The sequence below is a fragment of the Micromesistius poutassou genome (genome assembly GCF_964030765.1).
Source record: "Micromesistius poutassou genome assembly, chromosome: 10".
Lineage (NCBI taxonomy): Eukaryota > Metazoa > Chordata > Actinopteri > Gadiformes > Gadidae > Micromesistius > Micromesistius poutassou.
The window spans coordinates 8,695,450-8,710,281 of record NC_140280.1 but is presented as its reverse complement, the minus strand read 5'-3'; the positions used below and the strand labels follow the sequence as shown (position 1 = coordinate 8,710,281).

General features: G+C 46.7%; 1 protein-coding gene across 1 annotated transcript in view; it reads right to left on the bottom strand.

Annotated features, from left to right (window-relative positions):
• Positions 1-3,415: 3,415 nt before the first annotated feature.
• LOC311353933 (actin-binding LIM protein 3-like) overlaps positions 3,416-14,832 on the bottom strand; it is a gene marked incomplete at its 5' end in the record, with an annotated part of 38,980 nt that continues 27,563 nt past the window's right edge. The window contains 9 exons of the mRNA XM_084473722.1: positions 3,416-3,626; positions 5,952-6,032; positions 6,982-6,989; positions 7,295-7,361; positions 7,787-7,842; positions 9,114-9,143; positions 10,649-10,790; positions 11,403-11,467; positions 12,713-12,853. Coding sequence (XP_084329848.1) covers positions 3,513-3,626; positions 5,952-6,032; positions 6,982-6,989; positions 7,295-7,361; positions 7,787-7,842; positions 9,114-9,143; positions 10,649-10,790; positions 11,403-11,467; positions 12,713-12,853 — 704 coding nt within the window. The 3' untranslated portion in view covers positions 3,416-3,512. The remainder of the gene's footprint in view (positions 3,627-5,951; positions 6,033-6,981; positions 6,990-7,294; positions 7,362-7,786; positions 7,843-9,113; positions 9,144-10,648; positions 10,791-11,402; positions 11,468-12,712; positions 12,854-14,832) is intronic.

The window sequence follows — 14,832 nt, the reverse complement described above, 5'->3', positions numbered from 1 at the left end:
CAAACAGGGCCACACCCCACTCAAACAAGCTCTACAACTTCTGGCAAACTCCTTCACGAGTTTTACTTCACCGACCCTGAGCGGGTTCCTGAGCGCTGATACAAACTGGAGCTAGCTTTAAAACGTTTGACTACTCTCCCACGAATATGCAGACCTCCTCTGATGTGAGTTCTGCTCCAGATGAAGGAGTAGCGCCTCTTGTTGTTCTGCTCTCTGGTCTCCAACCACCACCACAGGCCTCCTCGTGTCCGCTCCAGCCCCAGAGGGGGAGGTCTGGTACGCGTTCAGATGCCAAGAGTCAGACCCCCCCACCCCCCCTCCCTCCCCCCCGGCCATCTTCTTCATCCATCCACTTGAACTCTTGCCTCCTCCCCCCCCCCCCCCCTCCTCCACCAACAGACAGTCACTTCTTTTCACCCAGAGGTCAGAGTTCACGTCCGTGCCAGACCCAGTGAGACAAGAGTGCTTCTTCACTTTGTCTGCTGCCGCTGCATCCCATGATAATTCGTCTTTTTTTTCTGGCCAATCAACAGCGGGCAATGTCATGACTCGCCTGCGGTTCAACTGCCGGATTGAAAAGAAAAAGAAAAAAGTCTGGCCGCACCAAATAAGAGTTTCCTCTAAAAATAGCGTTGGCAGAGAATACAGGGAAGGGGGACATTCCTGTCTGTTTTCGGACAATCGTTCAGTATCTAATCAATGTATAACCTCAGAGACACAGAGGCGGGAGGTACCTGAATACACACAGTACAGCACAGTATGCCTCCTGCTATTTAAATTGATTTTATAGATTCAAAGGTTGTGTTTTATAAATTTATAAAAATTCACAAACTATAATCTTTGTATTATTAAATTGTCTATATGAACTTTTAGCTTCATTTCGGGAATATGTTAATAGTAGGCCTATCTCGGTTTTAATCTGCATATTAAATCCCATGAGTATGTGTTACAATGTTTTATTGTTCCTTATTCTAATGCGTGTTCCGCCGGGGCACGGCGACACACAGCGGGCATTCAGCGGCCCCGGCAGCCGCGGAGCTTCCGTCCAGCGGGAAGCCGCCAGCGGGGAGCCTCCAGCGGGGCACTTGGTGAGCGTCAGGTTGCGTCACCCTGGAGGCGGCCTACCTGCGGAGCTCCTCCCCGTTCACTCCTCCTCTCACGCTCTGCCTCTCACACGCACGCGCCACAGTCACGCGCGCACACGTCTAGGTGTATGACATCACTCTACCGCTACAGTTGACTCATGAGCAAGGCATACCTTTATAGTAAGTTTTCTCGAGGCACAAAGCACATTTGTCATGACGGGCTCAGGGTTTGTCTCCAGACTGGAACTTCGGGTCGAGTTTGAGTCATAAATAAATAAAGCAAAATATGAATATGGGATAAACTTATAAAGAAGAAGATAATACGAGTACTTACAGTTCTGTCGTTTGGATTCCATTAAATCAGTTATTCCTGTCACTGAACACAGTCGTGCATTCGCTATAAAGTTCCCGTGGAGTGTGGAAGAAGCAGCTTAAGAGCATTCCGACGCGAGGCGGGTTCGCCTTGTTTCCCGAACTGTCGAAGCCGACTTGGGCTGATCCGCTCAGTGCGGCCGCTCGAGACCGTGGTGGTTTGAATCGGCATCCTGAGCCCATATTAGGTTCACCCCCGGGTCCTAGTGCGAGTAGGATGCACGTCGGAAACACGTCACCTCCCAGTTCACAGTTCGCACAAAGATGTACACAATCAGATTATTATTATTTTTTTAATATTAAGAACAATGACACATTTTTGTATAAGCAGCTTTTGATTTATTCAACAGCAGACATGTCTATAGACAGATATAGGCCTACATGATGTTTAAAATAATACAAAACAACAAAAAGTATTGAACGCATTTTTTTTGCTTACAATTTCACAATGCTTCATAGTTTAGGAAAATGTAAACACAATCACAAACACCCCTATAAACAGACAGACACGTTGCAGACACAAGGTCTGAGCTCCAAAGACTAATAGGATTTCCATTTGTCAACATGTACATTTCCACACACCCTAATCATTCTCATCCTTTGCAGTACATGGTGATCAGTAGGTGATCACGCTGGCACCGTAGATCAGCTCCCGGCTAGCCTGTCGCGTTGGTAAGGTATGTCTTTATAACCTGCTACACATCACATTTCTCTGCCTCTACCCATCCCATTTCTACACCTCCTTCCTCCTATTATCTTGCCGTCATTGTCTTTACTTCCTTTCGTTCTCACTTCCTAGCCCCTTCATCATCCACCCTTCTTCTTCAGTCCCGCCACCAAGCCAACCTGTTCTTTCCTCCTTCCTCCTCCCTTTCTCTGGTTGATCTTCTCTGCACTAGAGAGATGCTGGTATTTTCACACCTGATGAGCTCATCGATCTTAGTCATCTCTAACCTTTGACCCCAGGGCCTAGCCCTAACTCACACACACACACACACACACACACACACACACACACACACACACACACACACACACACACACACACACACACAAAGAATAAAATCAAAGCATAATGTTGATTTCTGAAAATCAGAAAAAATCAGATCATTCAGGATGTAGTTGAACGTAAACAGAAGTTAGTTGATTTTAAAATGTGAAACTTCAAGGTATCCTCTCAATCAGTCACCCATATGGGGGCTAGAATGATTCCTCTCATGGGAATCAATGCATCTCACTGCACCAATAAACCCTTCAGAAGGGGAGATGACACATTCATTCTGAAGCTCCATGGCTCAGAAAATAACATGCAAATATTACATAAAATAAAGAAACCTCATAAACACAAACAACCAGTATAAAAGGAGAACCTATAATAAGCATTTGGTTTGTTCCTTCCAGTGCCCACACATTGTAAACCTCCTAATGTCTGTAAATCACACCAGAATCACACAAACGTCAGACCAAGTCTGTCTGCACTGGACTAGGTCAGTCCTATGTAGTTAAAATCAACGTGGTTAAAACAGTGTTGCTGTCTGTATTGTTGAATTATATTTATCTATGATCACTGTGCTGCTCTTTCTTCTTACCTCTAACACCTGTTTCAGTGCCTCTTTCAGTACACTGGAAGGGGTCGCTGCATGTGGTTTTGTTAACACGCTGCCATCTGCTGGTTATAAAGGAAGCTGCAGGTTCCACAGAGACCACAAATTCTCTTTCGAAATAACCAGTCCTCTTCATCCCTTAACTCTTCCAGTTTTCCTTTTACTGCCTGCCCACCTGTTGCCAAAACAATATACTCCTTTCAATCCCTCTTTTCTAACGTTCCAAGACTAGCTATCTGGGAAACGCATGTGCACCATGAGCACTGTGAAGAATTGTCTTCTGGAGAAGTGCTCCGTAGCTCATTTCAGTCCAAGCTTTCCATCGCATGGAAGGCTTCTTTTTTTGTTCTCTTTAGGAAAGTGTTTCCACTTCTGTTCGTCTGTCTGGCGTCAGGATCACATGATGCGGTCAGTGGCAGTATGGGGACGTCTGGAAAGGCTTCCTGCGTCTTCAGAAGAGCCTCACCTGCTTCTTGAGCTCCTGCTTCTTCCACTGAGCCAGGCGGTCGAAGGCAGCCATGGGCATCCCAAACACACGGTGGAACTCCTCTGGAGAGAGGTGGCGCTGGGGTAGGGAGAGGAGGAGGAGGAGGAGGAGGAGGAGGAGATGAGGAGGAGTGGAGGAGGAGGAGGAGGTGGAGGAGGTGGAGTAGAAGAAGAGGAGGAGGAGAGGAGTAGAGCAAGAGGAGGAGAGGAGGAGAAGGAGGAGAGGAGTAGAGGAAGAGGAGGAGATGGGGAGAAGGAGGAGAGGAATAGGAGGAGGAGGAGGAGGAGGAGGAGAGGAGTAGAGGAGAAGGAGAGGAGGAGAGGAGTAGAGGAAGAGGAGGAGAGGAGGAGAAGGAAGAAAGGAGGAGGAGAGGAATAGAAGGAGGAGGAGGAGAAGAGGAGAAGAGGAAGAGGTGGAGGAGAGGAGGAGGAGGAGGCGAGGGGGAGATGAAGAGAGGAGGAGGAGGAGGAGGAAGAAGAAGAAGATATACTTTATAGATCCCTGTGGGGAGATTCACGTGAAGAGACTATCCTACCCTGCTAGAAGCACTAGGGGCCAGTGTTACGCCCGGGAACCAACGCCAGTTTGCAGTGCACTTGTCTTGCTTATGGGCAGGGCAGGAGTGTTAGCTTGCATGTTTTTGTGGACAGATATAACAGATACAGTGAAATATTATAATATTATTATATATATATATCGGTTAATATACATAATAGAAGATAGATGTCTTCAAACATGCTGAGTCATGAACAATATGTCCTCCAGTAGCACTTTTCCTCCAGTAGTACTCTGGAAGCCGAGTTGTCCCGCTCCGCACTGATTTGTGTTTCCACGAGCCGGTTATATTGCCAGTCAACGGGCGCCCACTGCCTCCAGCGCACTGGAGCCATGTTTAATATAGGTCTATAGGAATATAGACCTATAAAATACAATCATCTGTGTGTTCTTGTGTCTCAGATGCATCGCCATTCATGAAGAGTTCTCAACAGGTTGATTCTTTATTACTCGTTCGTTCCTATAACTTTATAAGCTTAATTAAAAGGGTAATGAAGGTTTAATAGAAGAGTTATCAACAGCTTGATTATTTACTACTCGTTCGTTCTTATAAATTTATACATTTAATTAAAAGGGCAATAACAGTTTATTAGAAGCGCACCGGGGTGAAGTAAAACAAAATAGCTCTTTGAAATAGCATCGATTTCATTCAGATTAGTCTTGGTCTAAAGACTTTGGCCAATATTTCACACTATTAGTCACTGATATCGATATTCAGCGCAGTCTTTTCCTCATATCAAGGACATCATGTGGCACGCTGGGAAATATAATATCTAATAATCTGTGAAACATTGTCCAATGTGTAGGGTTGGGGTTAGGGTTAGCGTCTAATCGCATTTACATCAAAATAAACCGCCAATGTGTGTAGGGTCTGGGAGGGTAAATTGGGGTGCTAGCTCAAGCAGGCAATTTACCTCTGGCAGTGTAAACGCGCGGACCGTGCTGCGAAAAAGTATGCATAAGACGGCATATTTGGCGGGGTGTAAAAACGTTGAATGAGCTTTTCGGATTATGAATCAAAAAATAAGGAATATTGAAATGGAAACTGAATTCATCATTGTGTGTTACATCCATCTGAAACAACCCAAATATTAGTTGTCTCTTATACAAATCAATCAGATATTGCAGTAGGCTATGATATCAAATGAAATAGGCAATAAAAGTGTGAGTGTTGTGTAATCGACTCATGACAAGCAGTCAAACCCACACCTTGACTCTGGAACCCCGGTTGTAATGGAAACGCAAAGTGGAACCGAGTGGAGCCAGTACAGTAGGATGGAAGAAGGCCATGAGTGATTGTGATTGGACAGAACCCAGATGTTCCTAGCGGTCGTATGAGAAGGACTACTTGGTCCATAATGCATGAAGTGAGGGAGCTGACTCAGCCCTTGACGTCCCAGTATGTATAAAGTATTCATGTCGCCGCCACCACCCCTGTCCACCACCAGCACCACCTCGGTGTGGACAGGGTAGTTCACATTCGTACTGCTGCCCATTCACGTCCCGCACCGGGCCCAGAGATCATATTTAATATTTAATCGATATGTCAAAGAGATGTATTGGTATGGCTTCATGGGTTGTCAGTCCCAGTCCCAGTTTCCTTCTGTTCCTTAGTGACCCCTGCTGGTCTAACATCCATTACAGCCATCTATCCCTCCAGAGCCCCATCCATCCAGGTCTAAAGGAACCCCTGCCTCCGCCAGGGTGGATACAACTCCACCTATACCTCCATCCATAACTCCACCTATACCTCCATCCATAACTCCCCCTATACCTCCATCCATCTAATTCATTTTCTAAACCATCCATCATCCATCACCAGTCACCCAGTCACCCTTTGCTCCTCACCTCCAGCCTGGCTCTGTCCACGTCTGCAGGCAGACTGTGCTGTCCTCTCACGGTGACCACCAGGGTTTCGTACGGGTAGATCTGAGACACACACAGACCATGAACACAGCTCCACAGATACCGCAACCGATAGGCAGGCAGTCCAATAGAGCACTAGAAAGACCCACAGACCCATACTGACACAGACCTACACATGCACAGACCCACACACACACAGGCCCACACACGCACAGACCCACACACACACACACACACACAGACCCACACACGCACAGACCCACACACGCAGACCCACACACACACACACACACAGAGCCATACACGCACAGACCCACACACACACACACAGACTCGCAGACCCACACTCACATAGACACACACACACACACACACACACACACACACACACACACACAGACCCACACTCACATAGACCAACACACACAGACCCACAGACCCACACACACACACACACAACCACACACACAGACCCACACACATACAGACCTAAAATCACAGAGACCCACTCACACGCACACACACACACACACACACACACACACACACACACACACACACACTAGTGGTGTAACGATACACAAAAGTCACGATTCAGTACGTACCTCGGTTTTTAAGTCACGGTTCGTTGTATGTTTTTCGGTACAGCAGTTTTTACTATTTTTTTTTATTCAACAATTGGATTTTGATTTGATTTATTAAATTGTATCAAAAAAATGCCTTACACAAACGAAAAGACATCAAAGGATAAAAACACAATAAAGTCCAGGACTTATTTCCATTGTGGTCCTCAACACAAAACATCAGGACGGTACGTACCGAAATGAAACGTGCATCGAACCGTTAGACCCGTACCGAAAAACACCCCTAACACACACACACACACACACACACACACACACACACACACACACACACACACACTCTTCTCTACACATATGCAGGAAGAATTTCTGCTGAAACACTTCAGTAGATTGACTGGCCACACTGAGCAGGGATGGCTTCTCTTTACCTTGTACTCTGGAAGACAAAGAAGGAGAACAGAGACACAACAGCTGGATCAGAGAGCGGACTGTGGCAGATGTGGTGTAACCCATTGAACGAGTGGAGGAGACAGAGAGGGAAAGGGGGGCTAGAAAAAGTGGGTTTTGTAATCTGTAAACTTGTTTATTATTGTGTTTTATTACTGTTTGTGTTTATTATCAATTTATATTATAGTTTTTTATTTAATTATACTAAGGCCCTTTGTGTTGCTGCTTGCTCTTTGAAAGGTGCATTATGAATAAAGCTTGATTGATTGACGACGGGTTGTTCTGCAGACCTACCTTTGATCTGCCAGTTGACAGAGTTATCGCTGTCGTACTGGTAGTAGTCTCCGCCAGCGCTGCCTGGCTGCAGGACAACAGCATGTCAGGAAGTCTTTACTAGCATCATACTGTAGCATGAGACACACTCAGCACCCGATAGGCTAAGGCACTGCAGACACTAGTGACCCGGCAGACAGGCACTACTGACATCACTAGTGACCCGCCAGACAGGCACTGCTGACATCACTAGTGACCCACCAGAAAGGATGACATCACTAGTGACCCACCAGAGAGGATGACATCACTAGTGACCCACCAGAGAGGATGACATCACTAGTGACCCACCAGAGAGGATGACATCACTAGTGACCCACCAGAGAGGATGACATCACTAGTGACCCACCAGAGAGGATGACATCACTAGACCCACCAGAGAGGATGACATCACTAGTGACCCACCAGAGAGGATGACTAGTGAGCCACATGATCAGAGGAGAAGAGGAGACTTACTCTGGGGAGTCCGGTCCTGCCGTAGCTGGGCAGTGAACCACATTTGTTGTACATATCTAGGAGGGGAACACAATCTGCATTATCCAACGAAGAATAAGGAGGTAAAAACCAAGAGATACACAAATACAGATCAAATACGGATAAACAAAAGAGATTTTCATGTCTCTTTTCTTTTAGCAAGTGATCAAATAGAAGCAAGTAACATTGCAGAATGACTACAAATCCAAAATCTCTTTCTATATCCTGCTACATACTGTACACACTGCTGCCCAGCTGTAAACCTGCAAGATTATAATTAAGCAATAGATCACTTCAGTCAGTGGTACACGCTCATTATACCACAGTTAAGGGGCTCGCCGTCCCTCCGTGCAAAAACGGTGGTGATTCCAAAATATATTTTTTGTTTTGATTTAAACGCGGTAATGTGTCTTATCACAGTAACTGTAATAAGCTTTGGAGAAAACACGAGTAAAACCCAGTGTCTCAGCCGACCAGTTTGTGAACGTTCCACTCTGCTCCGGATGCTGGGGACGTTCTTTTCGTAAGGTCAAAGTGCCTTTTAGTTTACACTTCACGTCATGGCCGAGGGACACAGTGAGGGTCGAGGTGTGTGCGGGTGTGTGGCACTCCGTCTGGGCAGAGGTACTTGATGGATATGCATCCGAAAACAGGGACACTTATGGTGTAAAGCCGAAACTAGCAGCGGAAATCCCCCTTTACTCCCCCTACACGCTACCTGAAGTATACCACACAGGGTTTACTATGTAGGTGGACAGGGAGTGATGAACCATTGAGCCCAATCCAACACAGCCTAGCAGATGACATGTGATGACGCCACTACAACAACAGAGGGCAGTAGAGATAAACCATCCTATACCTTCCCGTCTTCACTTGCTCTTGAATTAATGAACTATCTCCATGTAACTTGTGCTAAACTCCCAATCCTTTTTTTTCCTTACTGCCTATTGCCTGTGAGCATCTACTGTTGTCTGTCCTGCTGTTTTTGTTTGTGTGTCTTTGTGTGGCGTGGTGTGTGTGCGCGTGTGCATGTGCGTGTGTGTGTGTGTGTGTGTGACTGTGTATGCATGGTGTTCTGTTAGAGTATACATAACAATGACCACAGGATTTGAATGCTGTGACACATTATGTACATACGACTTTATTTGACCCAACCTCATTTGAATTTGATCATGATAACAAACAGGCTTAGATCATATCACACACACAACGTGAGGGACGCCACTCAGATGTCTGTCACCTGGGCAGTGACATTGACCCTGCTCCGTCTGATGACCTGAGGTTTTTAACACACTGATGGGGCACTTACCACTGTCAGCACTGTAGAGCGACCGGGGGGCTGGGGAGAAAGAGGGAGAGAGAGAGAGAGAGAGAGACAGAGACAGCGAGAGACAGAGAGACAGAGAGACAGAGAGAAAAGAGAGCTCATCTTAACAGGGAATGTAATTATCTCAAGAAAGTGACAAATAAAACAGACAGATGATTTGACAGATATATATGTGTGTGTGTGTGTGTGTGTGTGTGTGTGTGTGTGTGTGTGTGTGTGTGTGTGTGTGTGTGTGTGTGTGTATGTGTGTCTATGCGTGTTTGAGCGTGCATCTATCAGGGTAGTGCAGAGAGTAAACGCTGTTCTGAGGCGTCAATTAAACACCAGATGTCCTTTGGGCAATGCTTACTAATAACTTCGGTACTTACTACGATATGTAGAAATAAATAAATTCATATTCCCCCTGTATATGTATATTCCCCCTGTATATGCATATGTCCCCCCAATGTTTTACTAATGTTGCCTGCAATTCCCCAGCAAAATAAAAAGTGTGTATTCAGATGATTAAAATTAATGTTAACCTGTCATGGGTTTCCTTTGTTAAGTAAATCCGAACAAGCCTTTTTGGCGATCTCCAGCTTTTAATTTTAAGTAGTGAAGGAGATAAAGGAACCAGGAACCCATTAACCATCACCGTCCCTCTCCCTTTCTCTCTCGCCCTCTCTCTCTCTCTCTCTCTCTCTCTCTCTCTCTCTCTCTCTCTCTCTCTCTCTCCTCCTCTATGGTGCAATGTGACCATGATTTACCTCTCTGATTCAGGTCGTACATCTTCTTTGACCAGCTCCCATTTGCTCTAGTCGCTCTCTCTCTCTCTCTCTCTCTCGCTCTCTCTCTCTCTCGCTCTCTCTCCCCCTCTGTTTCTCCCGCTCCTTTTCTCCCCCTCTCTCTCTCTCTGTATTTATATTGTTCCATTACAGCAACTTATAAACACACTCTATCTCTGTCTCCAAGTCTTTTTAGTATAATCTGGTCTGAACATGGACTTAGAACGGTGAACACACAAACTCAAACACACGCACACACACACACACACATAAAAACACACACACACACACACACACACACATACACTCACACATACCCTCACACACACACACACACACACACACACACACACACACACACGCACACACACATACACTCACACATACCCTCAGACACACACACACACACACACACACACACACACACACACACACACACACACACACATACCCTCTCACACACACACACACACACACTGTGGCAACCCGTCCTGTGACAATCAACGTGATGCAGAGCACCTGAGGCCCAGGAGAGAGCAGACCTTAAAGCCTGCTGCTCCAAGGTGCATTCTGGCCTCTCTTGGCGTGGGTGCAAGGAGAGTCCAGCCGTTGTGGTTCCACCCTATTATCTTTTTGTTCTTTTGGCTTAACAACCAAGAGAATCGTGTGCTGATTGGAGTAAGGTGGTTCACTCCCCGAGCCAGGTTGCCACAACACACACACACACACACACACACACACACACAGCCTTACAGCCATTTAAGGTGCGGTCCGTCATGTTGTGCAGTGCCTCCTTGCTGTTGTTGCAGGAATTGCGGCCACTCCCCCATTGGTCGTTGTCATAGCAACCAGAGCGTGCCTTAATTTCCTCCTTCAGAATCATTCGACCAATCCCCTACATGAAGGGAGAGAGAGTCAGGGAAACGGTGAAGACTTTAAAGAGTGAGACTTGAGGGGGATGAGCTAAGGGTGGAGGAGGAAGGGGTCGTGAATGGGTGAATTAGTTGAATCTTGGATCATGAATAGATTAGTTAATTGGTGGATATATATTAATGAATGATTGACTGTATTAAAGGTTCTGGAGGGAAGAATTGAGAGATGTATGGTGAGAGAGCAGAGAAGAGCATCAGAGCAAGAAATATATATATTTTTTTAAAGTAAAGAAACTCCCTCCCTCTCTAGGTTTCCCAACCACCGACAAGATTTGCATTTCACGCGCCTATGATTGACAGGCCATATGGATTCAGTGAACCAATCAGGGAAGAGATGCCCGGATTGGTCAGAAAAGTTTAGTCTGACCAAAAGTTTGGTCACACTTGATATGAATGGATGATGTTAACTAAATAAAAAGACAGATGTTAATCAATGAATGGGGGGGTGAGCTAGATGAATGAGGGAGGCCAGAGAGGATGAAGTTCATCTCAGTGATAAAGAAGGCTCCACATGTGTGGGCGGGAGAGGGGAAAAGGTCTGCTGTTATTGGTTGGCGGCCTTCTTCCTATCCTACCTTGTTCAGATTAAGATTCCATCCATCATCCTCACCCCCAGAAGAAAACCTCCTCACCCTCGGGACTAGAGAGAGAGAGAGAGAGAGAGAAAGAGGGGACAGAAAAAGGGAGAGAGGGAGCGAGAGAGGGAGAGAGGAGAGAGAGAGGGTGAAAGAGAGAAAGCGAGAGAGAGAGAAATAGGGAAAGAGGAGAGAGATAGAAAGTGACAGAGAGAGAGAGAGAGAGAGAAATAGGGAGAGAGGAGAGAGATAGAGTGAAAGAGAGAGAGAGAGAGGGAGGGGGAGAGAGACAGATTGAGACAGGAGGAGAGAGAGAGTGAGAGAGAGAGAGAGAGAGAGAGAGAGAGAGAGAGAGAGAGAGAGAGAGAGGGGGGGAAAGATAGAGCGAGAGGGCATGGAGGCGTATATAAGAGACAAGGAGATGAGTGGGGAGTGAAGTGAAGAAACGGATGAGAGAAGGAAGGCAGAAATAAAGAAAAGGACAAGAGAGAGAGAATGCAGGAAGCAGAGAGCAAAAATCAAATCTAACAGTGGAATGGTAAGACTTGAAGAGGATAAATTACGATTCCGTCTCTATATTTAGACTATCTAACCCAAACTTACTGGCGCTGCACAAATGTATGAACAACGATGAGATGTGTGTGTTATCAGTGCGGTCCAGCATTCGCACTGTAATGAGTGCATCGGGTTGGTTAGATATTTATGTGTGTGCCATTGTGAGTGTGTGTGTGTGTGTGTGTGTGTGTGTGTGTCTGACGTATAACGATGAAAAAGATCATCTAATCATATTTGATCAAATTTAACATTTTAATCGCTAATGGAAGTATCCATCTGATGTAAAGTGTCCTGGCACCAGGGTGCTTGTGTCCTGCCAGTAAAGCACTCTGCAGCGGGCCGTTCCTCTCCTCCGGCCACCCCCAGGCTACAGAGGGGCCAGACCTCGTGTCATTCATCAGTCTAGCATCACATGGACAAAAGGGGGGGGGGGGCGGGTCGTCAGCACCAGGGGGGGCGCTGCAAAGCAGGCCAGAGGCTATTCCAATAATGTGCCGTTTAATTTACTATGAAGGGCAAGTCAAACGAAACATTTAGTTCTCTTTATATTCCAGGGAACACATAGGAACCCAATGCTGGTTGAAGGCCAACTCTGTACTTCATGGTCGTTTAGCAGATGCTGTCGTCATAGGGACAGTACAGAGAGGTGTTTTAGGGAGCAGGTAGAGGTGAGGCAGTGAATAGAGAACCAGGTCATGATGTCCCCTGCTCCCTCGGGGGGGGGGGGGGGGGGTTAGGGGGGAGAGGGGAGCTACCTTTAGGAGAGCCGGTGTACGGGTAGTAGTTGGAGTCAGGGTGGTAGATGTCGTTGCAGTTGTTGGATGCAGAGATGGGGCTGGAGCTGGTGTTGAGGTTGCTGTTTCTCCTCCTGTTGGCTGACGGGGAGACAGGGGCATCTGACAGGGAGAGACACAGTGGGACATGACAAAGAGGTCTCTGCAAAGAGATCTGCAGTATTTTGAAATACACAAAAGCACATGTGTTTTTACATTTCCAGTTAGCAGATTAGACATATTTCAAGAGCTTTCGGTTCTAAGAACAGATAATTTGGCTGTGCATGCATTACTATAGCAGCCTATTATAGCAGTGTTTTAACCTTTTTAGAATGATTCATTACAGCATTCAACTGGCAAACATGTACCTAGTGTGGATGGACGGGAATGTCTGGCATTGAACCCTGACCTTCAACTGGGGTTAGATACACAACCATAGAACGTATGCTAAAGTATGCCTACAGGTAGGTTGTGGACAATGGGGATCAAACCCAAGACCCTTTGCTTGGGAGTGGACCAGCCAACCACCTCTCTGGCCGGCCTTCTGCCTCCTACAGACTCTTATGAACCACAAGATCTGCACAAGATGGACAACAGGATGAGTACATTGTGGCTTCACAAATAACACAATGTACCTTGTCTCTTATAGATGGGAGGTTTCCTGTAGATGTTCTGTAGATGATCATTAGAGGCTGGAGAGAGAGAGAGAGAGAGAGAGAGAGAGAGAGAGAGAGACAGACAGACAGACAGACAGACAGACAGACAGTAGAAGTAAGAGAGTATCAACACATTAAAGGAGGCGAGGAGCAAAGAGGATCCAAGAGGAGAGGAGCCGAGAGTCGGAGGAGATGGAACTCAGATGAACCCCATCATTCATCATGTCACCCGGCGGCGCAGCACCGCGGTCCATCCCAGTCGTACATCATCTCCAGGACCGTTACCATAAACCTGACGGCAGGGATAATGGGCGGCAATGGGGAGGCGTGGCCGTGCATCCAGACAGCCTGACTGACGTGTCTGCTTTGTGTGGACTCGTGGGAAGCATTAAGGAGAGGACTAAGGAGAATACTAAGGAGAACAATAAGAGGAGACTAAGGAGAAGACTAAGGAGAAGACTAAGGGGAAGACTAAGGGGAAGACTAAGGAGACGACTAAGGAGATGACTAAGGAGACGACTAAGTAAAAAACTAAGTAAAAGACTAAGGGGAAGACTAATGAGAAGACTAAGGGGAAAACTAAGGACTGGACTAAGAAGAAGACTAAGAAGAAGACTAATGAGAAGACTAAGGAGAAGACTAATGAGAGAAGACTAAGAGGAGACTTAGGGGAAGACTAAGAGGAGACTAAGAGAAGAATAAGGAGATAAAGACTTGTTAAGCAGATAATGAGAGTTAAGCAGGGGAGGGGCGGGGCTACGGAAAGATGGGCGATGAAAACAGAGAGAAAAGAAAGAGGAGACGGAAGGAGACGGAAGGAGAGGGAAGGAGACGGAAGGAGAGGGAAGGAGACGGAAGGAGAGGGAAGGAGACGGAAGGAGAGGGAAGGAGACGGGAGGCGGGAGGTGCAGTTCTGTAGAAGCATAGGAACGGGCGGAGGAAACGTGTTGCTCTGTGGGCATTGAGGAGCCCTGCCTCTGCAGCGGTGGCAGCAGCAGGTCCCAGCGGAGCAGGGAGGTTAGGGGGGTCTGAAGGGAGAAACACGCTCGCTATCCTGGATGATAAAGGGCCACTAAGCAGCTCTTTCCTGACACGTTTTTTAGCTGCACATTCTATGGACCCAAACTAGAATGTTTAGAACCCACAACCCAAGGGTTGTGGGTTCCCTCTCGGTGAAGAGGGTTTCATGGAGGAAAACATTGCATGCCGTTGCATACAACGTTGCATGCCATGTTTCAGTGATTTGGGTCTCTGCGTTCCTCAAGGGTCCAAACAGCCAGGAAGCTCTTCTATAAAAGAAACAAACTGAACGGCTCACAGGCAGAGAGAGAGAGAGAAACGTGTTCAGAAGAGAAACCACTGATCCGCTCAGATGTTTTCCCCTCAACAGGGACGGAAAACTGAGGGAGGAACGGCTGTGTTCCCAGCGGCAGGTTTTCCGCGGGC